The 25334-nt window shown below is 29.6% G+C and overlaps 8 protein-coding genes and 1 non-coding gene across 15 annotated transcripts; 4 read left to right on the plus strand and 5 right to left on the minus strand.

Moving 5' to 3' along the window:
• The first annotated feature begins 138 nt into the window (after positions 1 to 138).
• LOC127069329 (SET and MYND domain-containing protein 4-like) lies at positions 139 to 3725 on the plus strand. Of its 3 annotated transcripts, none has more exons than XM_051006414.1 (6): positions 139 to 1299; positions 1366 to 2029; positions 2109 to 2395; positions 2471 to 2754; positions 2827 to 3304; positions 3590 to 3725. In XM_051006414.1, exons 1-6 carry the CDS (start codon positions 1113 to 1115, stop codon positions 3595 to 3597), a joined length of 1908 nt encoding a protein of 635 aa, XP_050862371.1. In that variant the 5' UTR covers positions 139 to 1112; the 3' UTR covers positions 3598 to 3725. The 3 variants fall into 3 exon arrangements, with proteins under 3 accessions (XP_050862371.1, XP_050862284.1, XP_050862192.1); XM_051006327.1 differs by having other exon boundaries at positions 139 to 948; positions 1040 to 1299; positions 2827 to 3725; XM_051006235.1 differs by having other exon boundaries at positions 2827 to 3725.
• Positions 3726 to 4046: 321 nt separating this feature from the next.
• LOC127068633 (nuclear receptor coactivator 5) lies at positions 4047 to 8519 on the minus strand. Of its 2 annotated transcripts, none has more exons than XM_051005046.1 (7): positions 8264 to 8519; positions 7869 to 8135; positions 6898 to 7777; positions 6747 to 6827; positions 6480 to 6679; positions 5977 to 6399; positions 4047 to 5218 (listed from the first exon to the last, which is right to left on the minus strand). In XM_051005046.1, exons 2-7 carry the CDS (start codon positions 8101 to 8103, stop codon positions 5007 to 5009), a joined length of 2031 nt encoding a protein of 676 aa, XP_050861003.1. In that variant the 5' UTR covers positions 8104 to 8135; positions 8264 to 8519; the 3' UTR covers positions 4047 to 5006. The 2 variants fall into 2 exon arrangements, with proteins under 2 accessions (XP_050861003.1, XP_050861042.1); XM_051005085.1 differs by having other exon boundaries at positions 4048 to 5215; positions 8264 to 8516.
• Positions 8520 to 8675: 156 nt separating this feature from the next.
• Positions 8676 to 8747, minus strand: Trnaq-cug (transfer RNA glutamine (anticodon CUG)). The gene has a single exon. It is a non-coding gene; the product is annotated as a tRNA-Gln (tRNA).
• Positions 8748 to 9036: 289 nt separating this feature from the next.
• LOC127070448 (THUMP domain-containing protein 1) lies at positions 9037 to 10789 on the minus strand. Its single transcript, XM_051008488.1, has 5 exons — positions 10441 to 10789; positions 10196 to 10363; positions 9838 to 10082; positions 9524 to 9755; positions 9037 to 9443 (listed from the first exon to the last, which is right to left on the minus strand). The coding sequence occupies exons 1-5, from the start codon at positions 10633 to 10635 to the stop codon at positions 9300 to 9302; spliced, it is 984 nt and encodes a 327-aa protein (XP_050864445.1). The 5' UTR covers positions 10636 to 10789; the 3' UTR covers positions 9037 to 9299.
• A 1390-nt stretch (positions 10790 to 12179) lies between these two features.
• LOC127068576 (chromosome transmission fidelity protein 18 homolog) lies at positions 12180 to 16186 on the minus strand. The gene is made up of 11 exons (XM_051004920.1): positions 15719 to 16186; positions 15444 to 15656; positions 15224 to 15359; positions 14953 to 15142; positions 14428 to 14849; positions 14119 to 14361; positions 13708 to 14048; positions 13358 to 13599; positions 13009 to 13271; positions 12607 to 12895; positions 12180 to 12511 (listed from the first exon to the last, which is right to left on the minus strand). Exons 1-11 carry the CDS (start codon positions 15798 to 15800, stop codon positions 12317 to 12319), a joined length of 2616 nt encoding a protein of 871 aa, XP_050860877.1. The 5' UTR covers positions 15801 to 16186; the 3' UTR covers positions 12180 to 12316.
• A 97-nt stretch (positions 16187 to 16283) lies between these two features.
• On the plus strand, positions 16284 to 18470 carry LOC127070794 (uncharacterized). 3 transcript variants are annotated; one of them, XM_051009446.1, is made up of 3 exons: positions 16284 to 17077; positions 17723 to 17964; positions 18029 to 18470. In XM_051009446.1, exons 2-3 carry the CDS (start codon positions 17738 to 17740, stop codon positions 18285 to 18287), a joined length of 486 nt encoding a protein of 161 aa, XP_050865403.1. In that variant the 5' UTR covers positions 16284 to 17077; positions 17723 to 17737; the 3' UTR covers positions 18288 to 18470. The 3 variants fall into 3 exon arrangements, with proteins under 3 accessions (XP_050865403.1, XP_050865227.1, XP_050865319.1); XM_051009270.1 differs by having other exon boundaries at positions 16286 to 17077; positions 17600 to 17964; XM_051009362.1 differs by lacking the exon at positions 16284 to 17077 and adding an exon at positions 17084 to 17251 and having other exon boundaries at positions 17600 to 17964.
• A 198-nt stretch (positions 18471 to 18668) lies between these two features.
• On the plus strand, positions 18669 to 20083 carry LOC127068556 (uncharacterized). Its single transcript, XM_051004844.1, has 7 exons — positions 18669 to 18706; positions 18773 to 18918; positions 18978 to 19211; positions 19295 to 19391; positions 19453 to 19537; positions 19622 to 19774; positions 19849 to 20083. Exons 1-7 carry the CDS (start codon positions 18669 to 18671, stop codon positions 20068 to 20070), a joined length of 975 nt encoding a protein of 324 aa, XP_050860801.1. The 3' UTR covers positions 20071 to 20083.
• Positions 20084 to 20567: 484 nt separating this feature from the next.
• LOC127069237 (uncharacterized) lies at positions 20568 to 23617 on the plus strand. 2 transcript variants are annotated; one of them, XM_051006038.1, is made up of 5 exons: positions 20568 to 21697; positions 21784 to 21970; positions 22039 to 22430; positions 22505 to 22716; positions 22808 to 23617. In XM_051006038.1, exons 1-5 carry the CDS (start codon positions 20568 to 20570, stop codon positions 22822 to 22824), a joined length of 1938 nt encoding a protein of 645 aa, XP_050861995.1. In that variant the 3' UTR covers positions 22825 to 23617. The 2 variants fall into 2 exon arrangements, with proteins under 2 accessions (XP_050861995.1, XP_050862086.1); XM_051006129.1 differs by lacking the exon at positions 22808 to 23617 and having other exon boundaries at positions 22039 to 22275; positions 22356 to 22430; positions 22505 to 22654.
• On the minus strand, positions 22900 to 25202 carry LOC127070040 (uncharacterized). The gene is made up of 5 exons (XM_051007883.1): positions 24808 to 25202; positions 24322 to 24730; positions 23969 to 24252; positions 23635 to 23907; positions 22900 to 23531 (listed from the first exon to the last, which is right to left on the minus strand). Exons 2-5 carry the CDS (start codon positions 24700 to 24702, stop codon positions 23273 to 23275), a joined length of 1197 nt encoding a protein of 398 aa, XP_050863840.1. The 5' UTR covers positions 24703 to 24730; positions 24808 to 25202; the 3' UTR covers positions 22900 to 23272.
• Positions 25203 to 25334: the final 132 nt, after the last annotated feature.

The raw sequence follows: 25334 nt of genomic DNA on the forward strand, positions 1-25334 counted from the left end.
CCTTATTACATATATATACATATATATATATTTTTTAGTATAATTATATTAGTTTTTATTTTGGTTTAAGAAATTTAATCCCATTGGGAAAAAATAAGTTGAAAGAAAATCATTTTCAACATTGATTATTTTTTTATTATTTAAGTATTAATCAGTTATCTTTAAATATATAACATGTTAATAAAAAATAACACAGGAGAATATAAAAGATAAAAAATGATTGTGTGCTAAATACTGCTACAAATTTTGGATTATAGCCAAGTTATTTGTACTTAGTATATTCACATTCATGTTACAATATAAGTATTAGATCTTCTATTTCCTACATAAAATTTTCCATAAGTACTTCTAATATCTCTATAAATTTATTTTTCAAGAATAAAATAAATTTACATTATATTAATCATTTATTTTTGTTTTGTTTTAATAAATTAATAAAAATATTGAATCTTTATATATTTGTATCTATTATATTTCAAGCAAATTTTAAATGGCTTGAATACTAGAAATGATTTCTTCCTATTTTCAGCACTTAAATGTGTACAATATCACAAAAATATAATAATATAATATTTTTACGTTTGTTTTTTATTACTTGTAGATCATATATGGTACTATTTAAAAATGCAAAATTATATTTTTAATTATACAAACAAAATATGTAGTGTAGTATTGACATAATAAATTTCTAATAGATTAAATTACACTAAGAGTGTAGTTGCTTTGATTGTGTAGTTAACAGTCTTTAGTTCCCTCTTTCATTTTCCTAGAGGTAATTTTAGTCTCACCTCATAGTCTTAATCTTAGTACATGTACTACTTTGGCCAATGCAATAGCCAGTAATTTTTTGAGTAAGCAACTTCTAATAAAGTACATATTTATTACAAGTATAGAAATTTGTTGAATAAAAAAGTGATGTTAATATAAATAAAAAAATTAAATAGTAATGTGAATATTAATATATAATTTTATTAATTTATTCTTTAAATGTATGATTTTATATATTTTTTACTGATTGTAATTCCAATATTGTTTACAGCTTTGTAGAAATTATATCTAATTTTATTTCAAAGTAAATTGTTGTTACTTTTATAACATCTTATGATTATAATATGGATCTAGCAAAAGAGTTAATATTGAATCTTAAACAAAAGAATGTATCACATGTGGGATATGGCTTACAAAAGGAATGTGAAGCTCTTATTGGACATATTTTACAAAATATGGTAAAATCTCAATTACCACCATTAAATGTTGAAAGAAAAAATGCAGATGATGCAATTAGATATAGAGAAGAAGGTAAATAAAAACTTTCTTACTATACTTTTATTTTATACGAGTAAAAATTTCTTTTTTTTAATTTAGGAAATCAACATTTTGTTGTGGGTGATGACATTGATGCTATAGAGAGTTATACTAAAAGTTTAGCATATGCTAACAATAAAGAGTTAATGGCATATGCACATGCAAATAGATCTGCAGCTTTGTTCAGAAAAGAAATGTACAAAGAATGTTTGATAGATATTGATGCTGCTTTATTATGTGGATATCCAGATAATAAAAGAAAAAGACTTAAGGAAAGAGGAGCCAAAGCGATCGATGAACTTAAGAAAATTTTACAAATATCCGAGGATAAATGCACTAACGTTGAAAAAATTATAGATCAAATTTGTTTAAATCAAGATACAAAAGAAGATATTACAAAAACAGATACTAATGATATTATACATGCTAATGACAAGAATAAAGAAAAAAATTTATTGCCTGATAATCAATATCATGAAAAACGATTTTTTAATATCAATCATTTACCAATCAAATGTACAACACAAAAGCCAAGATATTTAGAGAAAGAAGGTTCTTTATTTCTCGCTTATGGTCCAAATAAAGAGTGCCCTGCTGCCAGCGATGGTATCAAAATTGGTTTTTCTAAAGAATTTGGACGTCATTTTGTAGCTACAAAAAATTTTAATCCAGGAGATATAATTACCATCGAAAATCCGTATGCACACGTCATCTATGAGGAAAGGTATAGTGACATTTTAATAAAATTAATTTTTAAATTATTTAATAATTAAATTAATTTTTAAATGATTTTAATATTATAGGTTTTATACACATTGTCATCAATGTCTTTCAAGATGTTATAATTTAATACCATGCTCAAATTGTCCAATTGCACAATATTGTTCAGAAGAATGTAAGAAGATAGCTTGGGATATGGCTCATATGACAGAATGTCCAATTTTGGTACTATTAAAAAATTTATTGAATGTTGATAAAGACAAGATAAGAATGCTTACTAAAATTATTAGACTCTTAATTGTAGTAACAGAAAATGGTTCCAAGATAAAGGAATTACAAGAAGATATGAAAATTGCTGAATCCAATCCTGGTATTTTTATATTTTTAATATTTGATATATTACACAATTAGCATAACATACTTAAATGTAATTGTTTATCTTTAGATAGCAGAACAGCAGGTTTTACAGATGAGGGTGTATTCTATAATTTTAGTGCTCGATCTGCTTTAAGTCTTGCAACAAATATGATTACTAGACCATTGATCGGTATCAGTGCATTTGCATGTATTTCAGCTCTTGCTACTATTCTTCTAGCTACACAAACTAATTTCTTTGGCAAAAAATATGAAATAGATTATTTGGAAGATATAAGTGAATTTTCTGATTTAAGATTTTGTGGTAGTATTATGTTTCGAGCTTGTGTTATTATGTCTTCTAATTGTTTTTCAGTAAGTTTTATAAATATGTAAAATGTATGTGATACTTTCTTGTCATTTCACTTTTTGTTTTACTTTTGTTAGGTACAACAAGAGCCAGGAATAAAATCTGGGTCAGGGTTATATGTAACACACAGTTTGTACAATCATTCATGTAGTCCAAATACGTTTAGACATTTTGAAGGACTGACTATGATTACTCGTGCGTTACATCCAATTTTATCAGGAGATCAAGTTTTTACAAGTTATGGCCCTGAATATGCATATATGCCACGTTTAGAAAGGAAAGAAAAAATAATGCAAGATTATTTTTTTGATTGTCAATGTCCTGCATGTGTATTTAATTGGCCCGTATATACCGAGATACTTCGTAATCACATTGGTTCGATTACCAAAAATAAGCAACTTGTAGAAGAATTAAAACCCTTTAAACAAAGATTGCTTAAGAATATTTACGATATTGATGCAGTAAAAAACGTTCTTAATATTTTATTTAAAGAAGTATCTCAACCATGTGAGGAGATAGTTCATGCAGAACAATATCTAAAAAGTTATTATTTAGGTAAATTTAAGTGATTTAAATTATTTAAAACAAAATAATAATCGCTTGGCTTGCTTACATATAATGGCTTATTTATATGCTTTACAAAAACTGCTTTATTTTCCTTAATACCCATGCAGCTTCTTATAAACTAGCTCCAATAAAGTTGCTTTTCTTGCATTAACAAATATTGATTTTTTAAGTATTTTGCTATTGTTTTATTTATAAACATATGGAAAGAGTTAGTGCTATTAATGACATAAACAATGAACTTGTGTATTATATATTATATATTTTGTTTTTTAGATCCGTAATACATGGGTTTAAATATTGAACAGTACATTTAATAAAAGACACGAAATCTTTTTAAAAATTTTTTATTTAAGTTATATGTATATTTTGCTAGATGACACTAAATACATGCACATCATTTTTACATCAACTTGAAGAAATGTATTGTGTGATATATATATATATACATATACATATATATATTGATATATCTATACATATATATGTATACAGACACACATTTATTTATTTATCAATCAATGTCAATATGAAGAAATTACAGTAAACTAATGTGTACATGTAACTATATCATGAACATTGTAAGTTTGTAACAATACTTTACCTTTTAAAAAAGTAAGTATATTTTATTCCTATTAATAGTAAGAAAGAAATCTATATAATTAATGAAAAGAAATATTTGTTAATGGAAAGAAATGCATTATATTGTCACATTTAAAAGATGAAATTATTTTTACGAGATGCAAATATTTTTACCAGGATTTGAGAAATTCATATTTAATAATTCATTATGATAGTGTAAAGTTTATAAATTATATAAAAAAATCATTAAAGATATATATACATAAAAATTGATTTAGTTGCATATGGTATTCTATATATTATTTAAAAAATGTAATTGTCTTCTTATTAATGGAAAATATTTTTACATTACTTATATCAAGTAAAAGAAATAATCTTTAATATTACTGCTACTCCTAGAAAACAATGAAAGGCCGATTAAGTTTATAATATCATTATATTGCATATAAGACATTATGTGTAACTGAACAAATTAATATCGCGTTCATGTTAAATTAAAATCATATCATATCATACCATAACTTTTATACTGAGTTAATAATGAAATCATATAGTAGCAGTACACACACGTACACGTATGTGTGTGAATGAGTGTATGTGTAGAGATATACACACACGCTATCATTTCTGATTATTTATATCAAAGAATGAGACATTTACAATTAAAAAATTTGTATACTGCTATTATACCGAGTCCCTATTAAATGTAACTTCAAATATAGATTCAATAAGATATTCGATTTTTTTTACATTATTTAACAAAATTTTTCAATAGTGTACAGATATTACATAGATGTGATTAAAAGTAATATGATCATGAATAATTTAGGTAAACTTTGAGGATTCTGTTAATTATAAAAGAATATTCTAGTATGTAAAGCATTGTGGTTTTAATATGATTGGATGCAAAGAAGAAAGCATTTTATAAATAATTAAAATATAGGGATACAGTATGCAGTATTGAGTATAAGAAAATGACTTATGTCATTTTCCTACAATTTTTATAAAGTGTGCAATATATTTGTCATTGAATAAGGTAGCAAAAAATGAGTGATTAAGAACAAAATGGTTCGAGTAGTTAACAAAGTTTTATGAATTACTGTGAAGCTAGTTAAAAACGACCAATATTAGGAAAAGCTGCAAAAAGAGGTGTTGTTGTTGCTGCTGCTGCTGGTTGTTGGTCACCAATGCTTTTGAGCAAATTGCCTTGTAACAAACTGTCAAGAGCCTTTTGAACCGTTGGATCATTTAATAATGGCGATGGTGAAACTCCCGTTGTAGTTGTAGAAGTCGTTGATGCTGATGTGGCATTTGTTGATGCTGCTGGCATAACATGATGTGTTCATGAAGTCGGTGGGTACAAGCCCAGACAAAGTATGATTTGAAGTTCGTTCGCTTTGACCACACTGTGCCGCAATTTCACAAAACACCACTTTGCACTCAATTAATTTCAAAGCGTACGAAGTTCGTTCTGATTAAGAACAATCGTAATTGCACGTAAGAACGCGCACGTAATAACTTCTTCAAGAGAAGTTTTATTCACGGATAAAAAACGGAAATTGCATAGCAAAAGTCCGTATACGCGGTATTAAAATAAAGAGAAGATAAATTTTGACGTGTGTCACGCAGGAATTATCTTCCCTAATGTATAAAAAATTTCATAAAGTATTGTGTGTAAGATATGATTTGTACCACAGTACAATAAAGGAAATAGAATCCTTTATAATCATTAGAAAAAACTCAGCATAACTGCAGTTTTACTATAAAATAATAACACTAAGCTTATGCTTCAGTGTACTATACTAAATACATAAATTGTCAGTATAAATTTTTTACATGAAATAACTAAATATTAAAATGAAGAAAATGATAATAAAAAAATAATATAATTTTAATATTTGTTGCTAGCAAAAATTAATGATGGGATACCTATTAGATATTTGATTTAACATTCAATGTTGAACTGTCCTGATTTATTGATACTATCACACCAATAATATCTATATTACAAAAATTATTGGAGTACCAAATAGTGTATATATAGAATTTAAAGTTTATCAGTGTAATTCTATATCTTTTACCTGTTCCCCAATTAGCTGGAGGGACAGGAGCCGGTGCTGGTGTTGGTGCTGGAACTGGACTGGGTGCTGGAGCTGACGAGTTGCTTTTATTGCTATTCAAAATATTAAGTATTCTCGATTGTAGCTCAGCCTGTTTTGGATCATTAACTGTCAATGTTGTAGCTGGTAAGTCTTTTGCATCACCCAATTCTACTTGTACTTGTTCTTCTCTTTTAACTTCGAGATATTTTATAACTCTGTCATATTGTAGTACAGTCAACTGACGATTATCTGCTAACATATTTAGGAGGACTTGGATGGCGTCAGGATGACGCTCGATCGCAAGAGGTGTATTAAGAGGAACTGAACGACCCCCTGCTTTGTAATTAGCAAAATCCCTTGATATTAAATTAATAGCATCTTCAACGGGCATATTTCTGTGTTCTATAAATCAATTAAAATTATACATGTGCAAATATGCATTTGCATATAGTTTAAGTAACTGAACAATTAAAATTAATTACCTTGAGGTAAACCATGTAAAATGTTAAGTGTGAGAGAGTGATGTTCCTGATTAATAGGAGTCACTACTACAGCATATAAACAACCACGACTTGCTATATTACCAAGAACACGGCTCAAGAGAACATCTTCATTTGGAAATAATAGATCTACAGTTAAACCTACTTTCTTCAAACGCATTTCAATGGCTTCTGCATATTCTCTATAATTACATATAATTTGTTATAATACATGTAAAGAATATTTATTAGTAAAAAATATCAACTTACGTTAATGCTTTATTAACTACTATAATTTCACAGTCATTTTTTTCAGCTGCAATTGTTGAATAATCTGTATTTGCAGAGTTTCTAAAAAACATATATTTCTGTAAAATGCTATTCCATTTTTAATATCAATACTTTTATAAAAAATTTTTACCCAAAGCTTATATTCATATCTCGTGGACCAGAATTTTTGAAATCGTCATAACGAGAGCTACTATCATTAAAAGAATCTCTTCCTCCAAAAGTGTTGCTACGTAGTCTGTCATTCGGTTTATGATCCCAATCACGACCACTTTTATCATCTATACGAGTGCTTCTATTAATGGGACTACGATCTCTAAAATTGTTCCCAGAAGAATTATCTCTATTTTTATTTCTATTTTTTCCACCTCTAGTGCCTCGTAATCTACCACCTCCACCAGGAGTAGTACCTCCTCCACCTCCACTGCCTGAATTTTGATTACCACCAGGTATATTTTGATTACGATTTTGGTTGCCACCTGGCCTATTTTGATTCGTAGCAAGGCCAAACTGATTATTTCCACCTCTATTCTGATTACCTGGACCGCTACCAAATGATTCATTTCCACTTCTGTTTTGATTACCAGTACCAAACTGATTGCTGTTTCTATTCTGATTATTATTATTAAATTGATCATTATTTCCACGATGTTGGTTCATATTGCCAAATTGATCATTTGTACTATCTCTGCTCTGATTTCCATCAATGAATTGACTTGTCATGGAACTGTTTCCTTTTAAATTGCTACCAAATTGATTATCATTACCAAGATTTTGGCTTGTATTATTAAAGCCTTGACCTCCACTACTAAAGGAGTCATTTGCATTGTTAAAATGATTGTTTGTGCTACCAAATTGATTATTAGAGCTACCCTGTGGTTTTCCTAGTCCACTGTTAGCACTACCTATACCAGAACCACCTATACTTCCAGAATTATTTATACCTCCGCTATTATTTCCTCCACCTGTATTATTACTACCAGATTGAGAATCTTTTTTTGCAGGTCTAACATCTATGAAAAAAAATTTGTTGATTCAACGGTACTTACAAGGTTTAAATAATGTATTAAAATTTGGGAGAGAACAAATAAAAAGATTTTCTACCTATTCTTCTGCCTTTGAACATTGCTCCATTTTCATTCTGAATAGCTTTCTGAGCAGATTGTTCTTCTTCAAATTGAACAAAACCAAATCCTCGATTTATCAGTGATCCCACAATAGTTCCATATTTTGAAAAGTGTTCTTCTAGTTCATGTTTTGTCATGTCATCTGTTTGTAAATGTCCTACGAATATGCGGCTACTAACGGTAGCAGGATCTTTTAAAAGACGCGCACTCATTTTGAATTAATTTTTTATCTTATACACAAACACTGTAAACAATTTTAATATATTATAATGTATTATATCATTTCCATGTCCAATGTTGTAATGGATAATTCGTTAGATGTTGCAAACAATTTGTGAGTGTGAGGTTATATCTTAATACAAAAATACTTACGTTATTACAGTTCAGTTATTTATTCCAAATATGAATATGACAAAAATATGATTCAATAAGAAATCTATGGAATTCGTATTAATTTTTCGATTTTGACAATAGTACACACCCATTGAAATCTTATTTTCTCCCAAATATAAACCGCCACTAAACAAATGAGCGCTGTACTTCAACACATCAACGCTACACATAATAAATTTGATTCATAAAAACGACACGGTCAGCTGATGGCGCTGAATGTTATGTCCGACTTTAAGAAACGCAACAATATCTGATGATGAGATTTCTCGTTATTGTTGTTTCTAAAAAAATTTAATATATTTTCGTATATTATTCATATGTTTTAATTAATATATAAAATAAGCATTTTTAAGAATAAAAATTACGAAATTTAATAAAAATTAAAATTGCCAGGTCCCACCGAGATTTGAACTCGGATCGCTGGATTCAGAGTCCAGAGTGCTAACCATTACACCATGGGACCTTGATATTTTTCGTTCTATAAATTGTAAATAGATTACATTTATTTTCATTTTTTTATATAGAACGCTTTAATATAATATTAATATATAAAATATATTAATGATTTAATTGGTATACTGAAATAATAATATTTTACTTTTATAAAAAAAAAATAATCGTGGGTATTATATGAATGCTAAAAAATAATTGTTGAAAATGAGATAAAATTAAAAAAAAAAATTTTTAGTAATATATGACTATTAAACAATATGATAAATTAACGTTAAAGTATTTGTAAAATACTACTCACGTTTTGTAAGAATAATATATAATATTTTGAAAGAACAAGTAAGACATACATACAGTACAATACATATATTAACAAGTTAGTAATAATAGCATACAAATACAAATATGCTATTCATATATTATATTGAATTTTGATAATTAAACAAATTTTATATAGAGAAAAATGAATTTTTTACAAGAACTCACTTTTGATTACAATTTACTAAATATTATCTTTTCCTCTTTTAAATAATAAGCAAACATACTGTCACTTTCCATCCTGTATTCATTTGATTATATTTGATGTTTCAGACTTTGTTGCATTATCATCTTCACTATCTTGTGTTAATAAATTTTCTGTATTAGTAATAGACTTATTGGATATTTCAATCTCTTTCTTGTCTGTATCTGAATTCTTTATTGTACAATCCTATGTATAAAAATAATTAAATATTATTTATTTGTAAATCACCAGTATTATTCATGCATAATCATTAATATGTAATATACCTTGGCACATGTCATATTTTGTTTTACAGCACAAATTTCAAGTAAGTTGTATTTCCTATATTTATAATAATCAGGTGCAACAGATATCAAACATGTACCCCTTATTACTTCTACCACAACAGCAAGTTCTGGATTTTTTAAATTTGCTCTATTTCCAGGATTTTTTTTCTTTATTATTTCTGCTAGGTCATTAATAATTTCTTCTCTATGTATACTGTCATTACTGTGACGACTGAAGAAAAGATTTTTTATTATATTTATAACAATACTATCAATAACCACATAAATTTTGATTATCTTTGAATAATACTCACTTAAATACAATACTATATGTTTTTGGTTCTTGAGAAAAATATTTTTCAAGTATCACGTTTGCTGTTGATTTGATATCATTCATATATGCTTTACATACAACTTCTATTGGTAAAAGTCTTAATAAGAATCTACTGCGTTGCTGTTTTGTCCTGTCTAATTCCTTGATTATATGACTAACTAATTCTAAAGGATTCGATAATGTACTTTTAATAAAAACCACATTTTTTACACCAGTATGTACCACCTGATAAAAGTTATACAGTTATACAGTTATACAGTTATACAGTTATACAATATACCTAATAAAAGTTATACAGTTAGTATACCAAACAATACAAAATTTGATAAAAAATCTACCTGAAATCTTCTTGAAGCAATTGGTTTTTCAGATTCTGCTTTTAATTGATTAATTTCTTTGCTTAAAGCAGTTGATATATCTTCTTCATCGCTATTATTTTGCTGATCATTCTCAGGAGACTGTATTTCATTTACTACAGAGTCTTCTTTCGCACCGATCGTTGATATCTCAAAAAAAATTATATACTTTATAGATAACGATTTTCGTAAAAATTTAAATTACTTTACTCAATCGACTGGTATACCTTATCGTTGTTTAATCCATAAATTTCGTCTGCAAATTCGTTAAGTAATTTATATGCATCTCGTACACAGTCCTTTTCACGAAAATTACACGTGCACAGAAATCCTGTCATGCCTGTTTCTAAAGTAAGGTGTCTACGTTTTTTTTGATTACTTTCCTTATTCGGAAAATAATATTTTTTTCTTTTTTGCTCCATTTATATAAACGAAATAATTATAACAATTATAATGATAAAATAATTTTATAAATTGAAAAGTTTACTCTTATCAATTATGACAACCCGCGTAGTTTTAAGGCTACTTGTTACCTTCTGCTCGTAGCGCGTGCGACTTCAGCGGCAGATATGGATAGAATGTGAACTATAAACATGGTGGGGGAAACACTATCCCCAATGTAAGCCTATTATACCGACGTATAAGTTTGTTGTGTTGTACCTTTTTGCGCGTAAACTGATTCGAGTCAACGTGTAACGGAATATAATATTTACAAAATCCATAAACAGCAAAGCTCTTTCAAAAGGTTTTTGCTCCAAGTATCAACAAAGATTTAAGGTAAATATATTTTTATATCGATCATTTCTTCTAATATTTTTGACTCTATTACGATACTTATCTTGTTATTTCTCTGTTTCAGAATTTCATTTGCATGCGTATCAATAAAATAATCGAGTGTTCGTATCGCTAAAATAAAAGCAAATCGTATATGATTATTTTATATTTAATACATTTTTCTTTTCCATAGTTCAATGAAAATCATAATTTTATTTTAATAAATTAAATTCTATATTAAAGTCAAATAACAAGTTTTTTAGTTTGTTCTTTCCTAAAGTTTAATTAAATTCATAATTTTATTCTTAGAAATCAAGTTCTATATTAAAGTCATAGCTATGAGACGTATGAAATATGGTAATTGTTGGAAGTATTGAAACTATACTCGATAAAGGCGTACACGGAACTGAAACACAATGAGATATGTATCAAGTTTTTCCTTCGTCACGCGTTACGCAAAAAGAATATTTGTTTATATCAGGATCGCGAATTTACCATTTCATTTAATTAATTAATTTATTTACATTTAATGTATTTAAATTTAATGTTGAATTAAATCCAAAATGTTATCTTCCATAAATAATATATACAAATATATTTCTTTTTTTCTTATCTCTATTATTTTCTATAAAATCAAATGATATTAAAGTCATTAAATTAAGGCTTTTTGAAATAACGAAACAAATAAGAAATGGCAATTATGGAGAACACTGCAAGTACACATGGAGGTGAATTAAGCACACTTCGATATCTGACGTCTTCTTTACTTTTACAATGTTTAAAAGAAGAGATTAAGGATTAAGAATTTTTTATTTTTGATAGAAGTAATCCGATATATATATTAAGGAATATATCCAGTTACGAGTGTTTCAAAATAACATTAATAGAAATACAGAAATATTCGTGATCACGTGGGATAATGAAATAGATCTCGCGATACTATCGATTAAAAATCGATCGAGTTTAATATATACTGGTTTAAAGTTTTGTGCGGGAAAATATGAAACTTTTCAATTAGATGAGATGCAAAAAGATTTTTTTTTTATTTTTCGATTAGATAAATAAATTTAGTGATAGTATCGCAAACGATATGCATATTCAATGATATGCAAAACGCTATATTCAAAATTATGTTTTAATATAAAAATACATAAAAGTTATAAAAAATAATTTTATATTAGTTACAATTATCTTAAAATAATGTTTATCATATTATGTGCATATATATATATATATATATATATATATATATATATATATGTATGTATATATATATATATATGTATATATGTGTGTGTGTATATATATATTGATTATTACTGACAAAAGTTATAGCAGATCTTTCATTAAAACTTGTCGTCGTACTGCAGTAGTTAAACCTTCTTTATATTTGTACCAGAAACCATATTTTTTCACGATGTCTCGGATTTGTTTTATTTCGTGTGATTTTGGAGATAATTTTGCGTTTGTTTTGATATTGTTATCATCAGGTACCATTATTTTACTAAAGTAATTTTTATATTTCTACATGAGGATAAGTATAAAGAAAAAAAATATATATATATATAAATTTAATATTATTATCACAGAATATTCTTAGAAGTTCTTAAAAAACTCACTGAAATTTGTATTGAAGTTTTATCAACTTGTTTTGAACAATTTGATGTAACAGATGTATCATTATTTGTTATCATAGATTTGTTTGACTGTATTGAATTCACACTTATGGCAGTTTCTTTTATTTTATTCTGTACTTCTTTTTCTGTATCATTTTGTGTAATTCCTGTGACTTTTGCAGATTTTTTAACATATTCAATTTGTAATTCTTGAGAAATAATTTGTAATACTGCATAAGAAATTTTCACACGTTTTTTACAATCATGAAAGCAGCCAATTTCACAAATATTGCTATAGTTAATTACGAAACGAATTAATTGCTGGATTTTTGACAATATGAAGAAATAACATGTAAAGGATTACTATCAATTATCAAACATACAGTTTTTTACAGTTTCACTTACGGATTCAGTTGATATTCATATCTTCCTTCTGTATTTTTCTCTTGTACTAAAGTAAGTCCAAAATCTAACATAATGTTAACAACACGTGAGAGATGAGCTTTTTCTGCAGAAGAATATAAATGACCAGAAACAGTACGAATTTGTGGATTTAACAGATCAGGTAAAATAGGAGTAACATCCATAATCGATGTTACATTATCAATTCCACGATTCCGTTTCAATGTTGTCAAGATGCTTGTGCTTTTTGCGATTTTTTGATTTGTCTATAAACATAGAATATATTTGTATTCGTTTACACATTACTAATTTATATTTGTAAAAATTTCTTGATTAACACAAAGATATTTACTTCAAATATAATAACAGGGTAAAATAATTTCGGAACTTGCATAGTAGATAAATTTAAATGCCATGTAAAAAATGCATAATTTGTATATGGCATAATTGACCAAGATTGATTATGTAAAACAGAAGTAGAAATTTCATCATAAAATTGAAACCATTCAGTTGCTTCAGATATATTTGGTATTTTATCACTACAATTTGTAAGATAATTATGAAATATGCCATGAACTAATTTTTCATTGTCTCCTATGTGAAAAAATTACATTAATGCAATAATATTAAGTTTAAGCAAGTAAAACAGATGAGAAATAAACAAGTAGTTAATGTTAAAACTGAAAAAAAAAATCAAATTACCACTTTGTACTATTCTCAATATATTATACATTCTATCGCGGGTGGATAGAATACCCGTTTTAGTGACAGGAATTTTAAGAATTTCTTTCCATGTATCGAATAATCCCTTGCGAGTATTTTTTAATCCTAAAGACATATTATGCTTTAGATCAACATTTCCCATATATTGTAATGTACCAAGACATGATCTAATATCACAATCACAATTTTCTACTAATTTTAGAAGATCATTTTGATGTATTTTTAATTTTTCTTTTTGCGCTATTTCCATTAGTCTCTGTACTAATCGTGTAGTACTTACTGGTGGTACAGATATTACAAGAGCAAAATTTCTGAGTGGTCTAGAACATATAATTAATTTTTATGGTAATTCTTTAAATTGTATTATATATCTTTAGTTAAAATACAGACCTTAAAGATGGAGTATATAGTTCATTACAAATACAAATTATGGGACGTTGACAACTTTCTTCTTTTTTTTCAGTTTTCATTTTATATTTTTTATCTTTGGAAGAAGATTTCCCTTGTACAAATTTTAAAAGTTCTTCAATTGAAGCTGTTGGTGCACCATCTATTTCATCAAGAATTAGACAATTTGGACGTGGATCTTTACCCATTACTGCTTTCATTTGTGTTGAAGCACGAAGTATTTGTCTATAAAAAAATATTTATAAATATTAATATTGCATATAACTATATAATTTATCTATGTTATATCACCTAAAAGCATCAGGTCCTCTTTCATCGCTTGCATTAACTTCAATAATATTGTAACCTGCATGTTTTGCCGCTAAATGTGCTAAAGTTGTTTTTCCTAATCCAGGAGGTCCTGTAAGTAATACTATCTTATGAATAGGATACCCTTTATTATCCACATCATTTTGATTACTATCTTCAAATTTTTCTGCCATTGTTGTAGATACATTAATTCTTTTTTTTCGAGAAGATATTTCTTTATTAAATACTATTTTATCCCATAACTTTAACCAATACAAAAACTGTCTATTAACATTTTCATCCGAAAGAAGTTCTATGTATTTTTTAGGTTTATATTTATCAACCCATAATTCAGTGCCAGTTGTTTTATCATAATCAAAAGATGTAGTGGCTGCTAAACTTGCACGTTTTGCATTATTGATAATCTATTATAGCATAAATTAATGTATAAATTAATAACATATCAGGATATATATGTTTAGTGCTTTAGGTAATATTGCAAGTAAGTCTTATTCTAAATGTACTTACAATTTCTTCTGCTTCTGCCTTAAGTTGATCATATGATATCGATAATAGATTACGAACAGGTTTTACTGATTCTATAGTTGCATTTTCTTCATTCTTGATTCTAATATATAAACGTTGAGAATCAAAGGGTCTAGTTAATGCTATAAAATTCCAGGGTGGTACGCGTAAAGAAATGTTACCATTTTCGTTACTATTAATAAAAATATAGTCATTAAATTATTGAAGTTGTAAATTGAGATTTTTTTAAGTTATGAATTATAAATAATCTTACTCCTGATAATATTTAGTTTTATTAGGTCTATGATTATCTTCTTCTTGCAATTTTTTTCTTGTGTTAACAACTGTTTTAATGATAGCATCAGTTTCATTCCAACAAGGTCTTTTTTGTTTCGGCTCTAAGAACTCGGCTATAAAATAAATATATCAAAATGAAACTTTAACATTTTGTAAGAAGAATTTTGTAAGAGAATTCCATATATGTTTCTGCATACTGAAAGTATCTTTTTCCAATAAATCTGATATGTCACCAAATAACTCATCATAATTCCTTTTTTTTAAATTAGCTATAGAATGATTATAAGATTCATTTGCCTGGGTGGAAGTGCTTGGTTGATTGAAATCATTTTCAAATAGTTCCTGTTTTTTGGTCTGTTGTAACGTTTGTTCTTCATTATTTTTAAGATTCTTCTTGTTATTTAATTGAGCTAAAAAATAAATGTTTATACGAAAATCTTAATTACAAATAGAGAGGTTATGAAGCATATACCTTGAATTTCCTGTAAAACTTCAAAGTCATCTTTATGTATTAAATCGTACTCTTCATCTGAATCTGGAAATTCATTATCCATTTCGTGTATTATACAAAAATAAATGTAAACGGTGGAAAGTTAATTATCTTAAAATATTATATATATGTACATCGTTGATCGCGTTACTATTCATACCGGAACATTTTCGCGCTTTCTTATATTATAAAGTGACATTATCTGGTCCTGTTGATATATAGTAAGGTAGTAATAATGTTGATTGGCTAGATATTAGAATAAGAACCAATCAAATATAAGTAATAACGTTCGATGATTCGTTTCAGCAGTATTTCGTATTCATTTGTAAATTGATCTTAAAAATAAAAAAAAAAAAATAAAAAAAAAATAAAGAAATTCCTTTAATAAGATTATTAATTTATTTTTAACTAATGAAATATGCCGTAGATTAGTAATCTATTATGTTGTTCTCCAAGAAATTGTAACAAACTAGTAAAACATAAATTACGTATGTAAAGCACGTCGTACGGCAACACGGCTTGTACTGCAAACGATCCTCTGAATATTAAACGACACTCCTTGATTCATTGTATTTTAAATATGTAACAAGTCGGTGTATCTCATTCTTGCATATACGACACATCTTCATATTTTATATTTTTAGGAAAATGAAAACTTAAGTTTGCGACGAATATAAAAAGATTACGATCGATTCTAAAAATCTTAATTACTTTATTTCGTATTCACATCTGCCTTATTTATAGAGGTTATGTTCCAACGTTATCGCTATTCAAGAAATTGATATATTCTAATAAATATATTTTACGGTTCAATAACAACACGAAGATTTATTTTCATTATTTCTTACAGGAAGTAAATTCATTTCTTTTTCCATTAGTATATTCTGTCTTTCTTTCTTTAGTTCTTTGAATAGTGTTGTTACGAGGGATTGATATGGGTAGTGTTGATATGAAAAAACAGAAACACAGGAAACGATAAGAATTACTAGCTTTGTTGTTTTCGTGGAAAGAGTTTCCAAATCTTCGGAAGATATTCTTTTCTTGTATATGTACAGAGACGTCGTGTGAAAAGCTAGAGGGCACTTCTCTGGAAAGGAACGCGAAGAGGAGTTAAGGAAAGTTTAGTTTTCGCTGTGAAGCGATATAGTGCGTTTCGTGATGTACTATTACGTTTCAACTTGAATCACGTGATTGTTTTTAGCGTAATTAAAAACAAAGATTGTGTATATCAATACAATGTATCTCAAACAATACATTTTTTGAGGTTCTTTTGGAAAACGATGAACGTCTTACGTTTTACTGTCTTTTTATATTCAGAAAATGGGTCATCCTATGATTAAGGTAAGCAGTCAGCGTAAATCCGGCCGGCAAAATTTGCGATCGATAACGTCCTTCGTCTCGTACATTAGCGTTTGCTTGAGTCGTAGAACGCGATACGATATTCCAAATTTCTTTGTAGCAGATAAAAACAGAAGAGAAATCTATTTATAAGTTTGAGTTGCATCGTCGTCGACGGTTCGTTGGTGTTGATCTATGGAACGATTGAATATCTTGTATTAAAAAATTTCAAACGTACAACGTAGTTATAATTTGGCATTTCATTGTTTCTCTGACGTAATAGTTCTCATAAAACGTTCATTGATTATGATTATTTTTTTTTGAGCATGCGAATTGCGTTTCAAGATTCGCGAAAACGTGAATATATATATATATATATATATATATATATATATATATATATATAGACACACACAAATGCGCAGATATATATATATATAGAAGACGCGCGGACTAATAAAACGACAGTAACAACAAAAAGTTAATGTTTAATCGATTATATATAATACCGCTTTACTTTTCTAGGTGTTACGTCTTGACTGTGTTTAAGTATGAATATAACACGACTCGCGCGCGCGAACAAAGTTTACAATTTGAATATTTACTTAAACGATTTCTTTAACATTGACGTTACTTTCCATTTTTGAGTAACCGGCATGAAGCATGCAGGCTCCTCTATCAAGAAGAACGATAGGCTGCATTGGAAAATGTACTTCTGGTCTGAAACGCGAGGAGTTGGATCAGATAACAGATAATATTACGAAAACTTTAACGCATCCGCGTGGTAGACAAATTTTTCGGAGATATTTGGAACAACGAAATCTCAGAGATAATCTCGAATGTTTAGATTTATACGAAACTTGTTCTGAATTTATCGCGAAAGAGCAAAAGTATGTATACGATTTTTATTGTAAATTTCACAGTATTTCATTGCGATATATTCTATGTTCACAGTACGTCATCGAAAGATTTTAATTTAGAAAGTTTAACCAACGACGTTACGAGGATGAAAGAACTCCTTGAAGATTTGGACGGTGTTCCACAGATAGATTTGGCTCTCTTGGAACGCTTCAATGACGCTCTAAACAGTGAGTCCAGAATAACGATGCTCGCTGTATTGGAAAATACGAGGGAACGTTTAAAAGATCATTTGAGGCGTGTACACGGAAGTTTTAAACGATATGCTTCAGAACCGTGTCCTATAAGTAAATAAAAAGTGTTACCACTTCGATATAGGATCGATGACTTAATGCATTTTAATATGACGCGTTATTATATCGTATTTATATGTTCGCAAGCGATATTTTAAAATTTATTACCGTACGATTAAACTTATAATAATAGATTTATTGTACAGCACAAGAAAAAAATTTTCTACGATGAAACGAAATGTAAATGGCGTTGTCGTTATTTAAAAAGTCCTATTTTCTTTAGACGTTATATTTTGGACGGATAAAACTGATATATACACATACACTCACGCATATACAGATTTGAAATAAGCGTAATATTCATATTGATTATTTATTTTGTTTACGTCGATTAGTATCCATGTATTTATTATTGGCAGTTCGATAATTAAATAAGGTTAAATATGGGAGGGATTATTCATCATTCTAGTAATGTATTAAGGTATAACGACGCACGAACTTAAATTCTCGGAAAGTCGAATACATCGATCATTTTTATTTTTATTAGCAAAACCAAGACGGAGAAGAAAATCAAGAGAACGTCGCAAGAACTCGTCAATACTTTCCCGAAAAATATTATTACGAATATTCAGACAACCACGGTAGCAGTAGAAAATTATAGAAGAGAGAATAATGATTTTACAGCGTTTCATAGTGATTTATCGAAGAAGGAAGCGAGTTAGATATAGATATATTAACGATATAATCAATAATATTTAAAAAAATATTTCTACGTAAGGATTTCATTTTAGAAGTATTTGAAACAGAATTTACCAAAACAAAGATTCGAAATTTATTCGAGACCTTGGATCAATTAGAAGCGAGTTTAACATTTTCTCGTATTTTGGAATCCGAACAATGGCTACGATATTCCGCTTTAAAAGCACAAAAAGTTGCTATAGTCGATGATCTCAGGAAAGCTAATAAACTGAATAAAAATATGTTGAGTTAGTCGACACGTGTATATTGTGTAATAATAAGAAATACATTTTTATTTTTACAATCGGTACAATTAACAGCTTTTTGTTAGATTTATTCAGACAAAGTGTAACGGACGCACGTATTGGAAATACGGATACCTTACCGGAACCTTTGAAAAGAGAAGTGCAACGGATTTGGCACAGAAAGTAATGTTATAAGATACGATCGATCGCGTATTAAAATATCTATTTGAACAATTCTTGATAGGTACGACGATCTGTTAAAGCAAAACGAACGACTAAAGAAAGAAATCGTTACAATGAACGCTCACGTCGAAGAGAAGAATAAACAGGTCAACGAAATTTCCAAACGTTACCTCACGGAGAGTGATATTTACATCGTTCGCCGATGATGTCATTCGTTTGTTTTTTCGTAGATAGAGGTACTCGAACGAAAGTTATTGAATATGGCTGAAAATTTAATAGAACGCGAAGAAGCGATAAAGAGAGTCTGTACCAAATATTTGAATCTTAAAAAACGTAAGGACGAGGAAGAAGTTTTATTGAGAGGTTCGATCGAGACATTGCAGGTAAAATAAATTTTTATGCGATCACGTTGCGTTCGATTAAGGATAGCGCTTAAGGATTGATTGTCATTTCTAAGGATGCGCTGCAAAAGGCACGTAACGCGAATGTTTCGAGCAAGCCCGAGATACGCCTTTCTTTAGGCAAAGATGCTCAATTGGCCATGGAGATACGACGAAGCGATCGCTTGGTATACGAGAACGCACTTTTAAGAGCGCATTTGCAAGAGGCAAGACGTGCATGCAAAAGCAGTAGAAGTAGCAGCGTCGTATCTTTACAAAAGGATTCCTTCAAAATATAATTTCTCTGCTTTTACATGCGTATCAATAAATCATTCTTCGGATATTATAATTGAAATTTATTGTCGCAACGGTGGTTCAGCTTTTTCTTTACATATAGTTATAGATACATGTTTCTGTACAATTCATTATATCAGCAAATAATAACGTTACGCATAAGGTTTCTTGAAAATTGGATTGGCATTAAGTGAATACAGGTGCTTCGCTATATGAACAGCGAATTCGAAGACGGAAAGTCCACTTAGTGCGCTACGGCACTGGACTATCGTGTAATCGCTCTTTCTCATATTTCTCGTAAGTGAACAACAACAAAAATATTGTTATCTTGAATAAATACTCGGCTGTAGCATGATAAAAAAAGGAGGTTGTAACATGATTCGTTTTAGATCAAAGATTATTATTTTCAGAACGGACGACAGGAGTAAGGCCAAGAAGGATCTTGCTCGTATTGACTTTTGACGATGATTTTTTATCATTGATATCGGTTTCAACGTCGACGATGCATTTTATGCTATTTAATTACGGTTTCTTTTGTCTCTTGACTCCCGTATCGATAATAGTCTTAATTCTGTTCTATATTTATCGTCGTATCGTCGAAGCGTTATTGAAGCATCAATTGAAGGACAGATTCGTTGGTCTTTTGGAAGGTACCGATTGCATTTGGGCTGTAGAAGAGCCCTCGGCTCTTTCTGTCATAAATGTCCTTGTTGTTTTGGAGAAGGATCAACATCAAGTAAACGCGAACGTTCTAGAAAGCTTTAGAAATTTAATTAAAGAGCGATTAATCGGTTCAACTTTCGAGAAAATACTTTATCGTAAAAACAAGAAGTATGGATATTACTTCTGGGAAAGAGCAAAGGAGATCGATTTGAAGGAAAGAATCAGATGGCTCGAGCACGATCAAACGCGTTGCGATGGATACTGCGATGACATTTACAGCGAATCGTTGAAAAGAGTATTGGAAAAGAAGTGTAATCAACCGCTTCCACAACACCATTCGACATCCTGGGAGATACTGATCTCAAAGAATTGTTCATGCGTCAGTCATCAGCACGTTCGACGTATGGAAGAAGGCCGTTCTATTCTGGATCGTGGAAGAAGAAACAAGATCAAGATCCCAGTTTTATTTCGTATTCATCATGCTCTCGGCGACGGACCTGCCCTGTTGAAGTTGTTCTTGGAAACTATTGCTGATAAACCTAACGAAGTCTCGACTATCCCAGAAGAAAAGTTCTCGTTAGGACGTCAAAGGAAGAACTGTGAAAGAACTTCGTTGAAGCTGCCTATATTTACTCACTGTGTGAAAAATTTCAATGTCTGTGAGCAGCCTTGTTATTCGAATAACGTACTTTCCGCGTGCATGCCCTTTGCCGATCTACAAACTCTACGAATCTTAAAGACGGTTGCACGGAATTATTTCAACGCGAAGATAAAATATTTCGAGCACGTTACGTTCGACGAATTGAAAAATGAAATGCAGATATTTCTCTCTGAATGGTGGATAATTCTCAAGGAATTTTTGATTAAAGAAGTTTACGAAAGGGTTAAGATCTTTGGGAAAAATCTAGTTGTTTTTGTTCTAATGCCCTCGTATTTGATGGATCAGGCCATTCGCAGTATGGATAAGAAGTTCGTTAATGTTCCTCGAAATTGTACTTTTAATAATATACTGGAACAATTGCGTGCTATATTTCACATTCTTCTTATCCTTTCAGTTCTCTTCACGGATCAAAGTTGACTGGACAAAAAATTGTTACTTATTGGTCAGAAAATGATTATAGAAATCCAAGCCAGCAAAAACTTTTAACGAAAATCAAAGAAATAAAGAACATTACTGGAGCAAGATTTGTTGAAGTCTTGTTGGCAGCCTTATCTTCAAGTTTACATAAGTACTTTTTACGCGTACGTATCGATCACGTTCAAGTTTCGAAGCTCTGATTTAATATTTTATATTTCCAACGTACACGCAGATCAATGAAATTCCACCGAATTCACTGACAGTTGTACTGCCAGCTAAAATGGAAAATTCGAAAGAACGTTTGTCCAACGATATCTCGGTTGGCCTACTTCCTTTATGTATTTCCGAGATAAATGGCAAAGTATATTCGAATTTGGATGAAGACTCAAGGACGATCGAACGTCTTCAAGAAATTATGAAACTTAATAATAAGCTTCGAGAAGATCTCGATTATTTGATTAATTTTTGGGTAATGAAGTTTTTCTCTGCCGTACTACCAGAAATATTGTTGAGACTGCTGTTAGAGAGTCATAGTACGATGGTTTTTAGCAATTTATCTGGATGTCAGGAAGTACATATTGTGGGCTATCCCGTGAAAAATATCATTTTCTGGATACCGAACAAGTAAAATTTGTCATTTTCATTAGGCTCTACGATCTTACGAATCCATTGTAATTAAGTTATATATGAATTTTCAGAAGTAACACAGGTATCGGATTTTCTCTATTCAGTTATAACGAACAATTGCATTTGTCCGTGGTAGCTGACAAAGCTTTGGTAAAGAATGAGAAGGTTTTTTCCAAAATATTAGGAAATACTGTCTATGAAATCGAACAACTTCATGAGAGCTTGACATCCACGCGTTTCTCAAAGAAGTTTCACTCCATTGGGAAAGCACCCATGGACAAAGGTAAATCATACTGATCACACACACACACACAAATTAATTCTTTTTTTTTTTTTATATCAATTGTACGCTTGTTAATCAATGTACTTTTCAGAAATCGGTGTGCCATGAAGCTATAGAGACTAATAGCGTCGCTCGCATTTTATCTATTCTCTAAACAAAGGCACATTATTTTTCATAACACTATTTTCAATGTAATATTTACGAAAAACTGATTTATTATTTGTGTAATGACGTTTTATTCTTTCGTGTATATACAAATCTTACATGCTGAAAAGTTTCTTTATGATTCATTATCTAAAATTAATAGAGAGATAGTGAAAATAATAAGACGTTATTAAATATATAATAAACAAATACTATACATAAGAAGAAGTCTATAAAATATTTTACGACATACATACGTATTTTCATCAGTGAAAATTGTGCAACGTAGGATCATGAAAAAATATTGAGTACAAAAATATAACAACTTTTATGCTTACGTTGAACTTGGACTTTTTATTTTTATGATTAATTGTATATATTGTATGTATGTATGTATTTATAATTTGCAAGATTATCGATCCGACTTGAGAAAAAGAAACGGCCAAAAAACAATATCGAAAAGAGTGTTAAAAAAAGAAAATGTACTTCCACGACGATTTTTAGTTCTTGACGATGATTTAGTTGTCAAAGAGACTTTTGTTAACGGTGCCACTGAACTGTGAAAGTCTTTATGATTTTTCATTTTCTTCTCACTGCTTTGAGAACTATAATCTGACGATACATCGAAATCGTCGGAGCTTGTGTCGATATACTTGCGATGTTTCAAAGATCTGAATTACATTGAATCGAAAAAAAAAGAAAGAAGAAAGAAATAATAATCAGACGTATCGAAAGCGAATATTCCATAAAAATTAAATTATAAGTTTTTCTTACCTTCTCCACTTGTTCGAAATATATCGTCTTTCCGGTGAACTCCTTGATTCGCTCAACGTGTCATCGATATCTCGACAGCTCGATTCTGGATTACAATCGTCGCAAGATCGATAGTTGTGGCTTTGTTTTAATCTTTGTAAAACTGTGAAGGTTGATGGATCACTAGCACTACCGATGATAGCAGGAGATGTTTCTGTAATGATCGTTTCGTCATTTGGCTCATGTTTATCGTTCAGAAATGTACATGAGCTTTGTTGCTTGCTTGAAACGAATCTATAGAATATATAAAAGTAAATAGACGTTTGGATTAACGCGATTACTTTGAAAGACATACTTTGGATAAGCGTGTGCCTTTAAGACTTCCTTTTTATGCGAAATCGAATCAAATGATTTTTTTGAGCTTGTTAGAGATAATCGCTTGACCGAGTCATTACGAGATATTTGAATAACGACTGGTGATTTTATCACTTTTGCTCGTGGAATTTTACTATCCTTTTTTTGCGAAGTTGTCGACCTAGGAGTTATACTGTCAAGATTCTTTTCATTTTCGCTTCTGTTTTTATCTTCAGAGCTGTCTCTCTGTGAATCCTCCTGTGTATCATCCTTTGCAAAGTTTTTCTACGCGCAGAAAGGATACAGTTTACGTGAAAATTAGTCGATCAAGTCGGGGAAATAAAGTTGTCAAACCTTAGAAAAGATTGGTGTTGATTCGCCCTCGGTAGAAGTAGTTTCGTTTTCTGCAGTTCCCTCTTCAGCAGGAATACTATTGACTTCATCTTCCTTGTTTTGAGATTTCGAAATAGAAGTTGCTTGTGACACATTTTCCGTATTTTTCTTGGTCGACAATTTATTTTTCCCGCGTGTGTAAAGACCTTTCTTTCGTATGGGTAAGCCGGTATTAAATTTTTGCCCCAAAAAATTTGGTACGTCAGGTTGGCTGATAGCCGCATCGTAGTCGTATGCGATAACTGGTTTGACGTTAGTATTCTGTTTAGTTCTAGCACTGTTTTGCCGAGACGAGATAGATTTCTTTGTTTTTGGAATTTCATTTCGAACTTGTGTATTCATCGTTTCCGCGGCATGACGAAGACTCCAACTGTAAAATATGAGAAATTATAAAGAATGTAAAGACCGAGATCAAATTATTACTAGAGAATAACGATTGGTGTATACCTAGAGGTTACAGAATTTTTGTTCAGTCGCTTCTTCGAGTCTTTCCGAATTTTTAATTTACTCCAAAATTTGAGTACACTTTTAAACCTTTTGCGATGGATCTTTGTAAGTGCACTATCTGTTTCATTCAAAGATTTCGTGAAATCTGCTTCCTCACTTAGCCATTTTGAAACACTTTTAGGCGTTGGTAAATGAGGCGATACTAAATAATTAAATTTATATTCGATATTTGGTTGAATGCTAAAAGGCGTTTTTCTTAAATTCGCCAGTATTTTTCCTTGATATGTTAAGCGTTCACATGTTCCAAATCTCCGCGAAATCGTGCTTGGACGACTTTTCTCCTTTTTGTATTGTCATCTTGAAAAACAAAGATGGTTTATTCAAAACTTCATGGTCAATGCGATTACACTCTTTATTCATATACGTGTGCGTACTGTAATTTTTTATGGAAATATGTTTATTATACTTTGCCAAAGACATATTAAAATTAAAAAAGTAATATTATAAATAAAAATTATGTAACATGG

This window comes from Vespula vulgaris, chromosome 1 (assembly GCF_905475345.1).
Source record: "Vespula vulgaris chromosome 1, iyVesVulg1.1, whole genome shotgun sequence".
Lineage (NCBI taxonomy): Eukaryota > Metazoa > Arthropoda > Insecta > Hymenoptera > Vespidae > Vespula > Vespula vulgaris.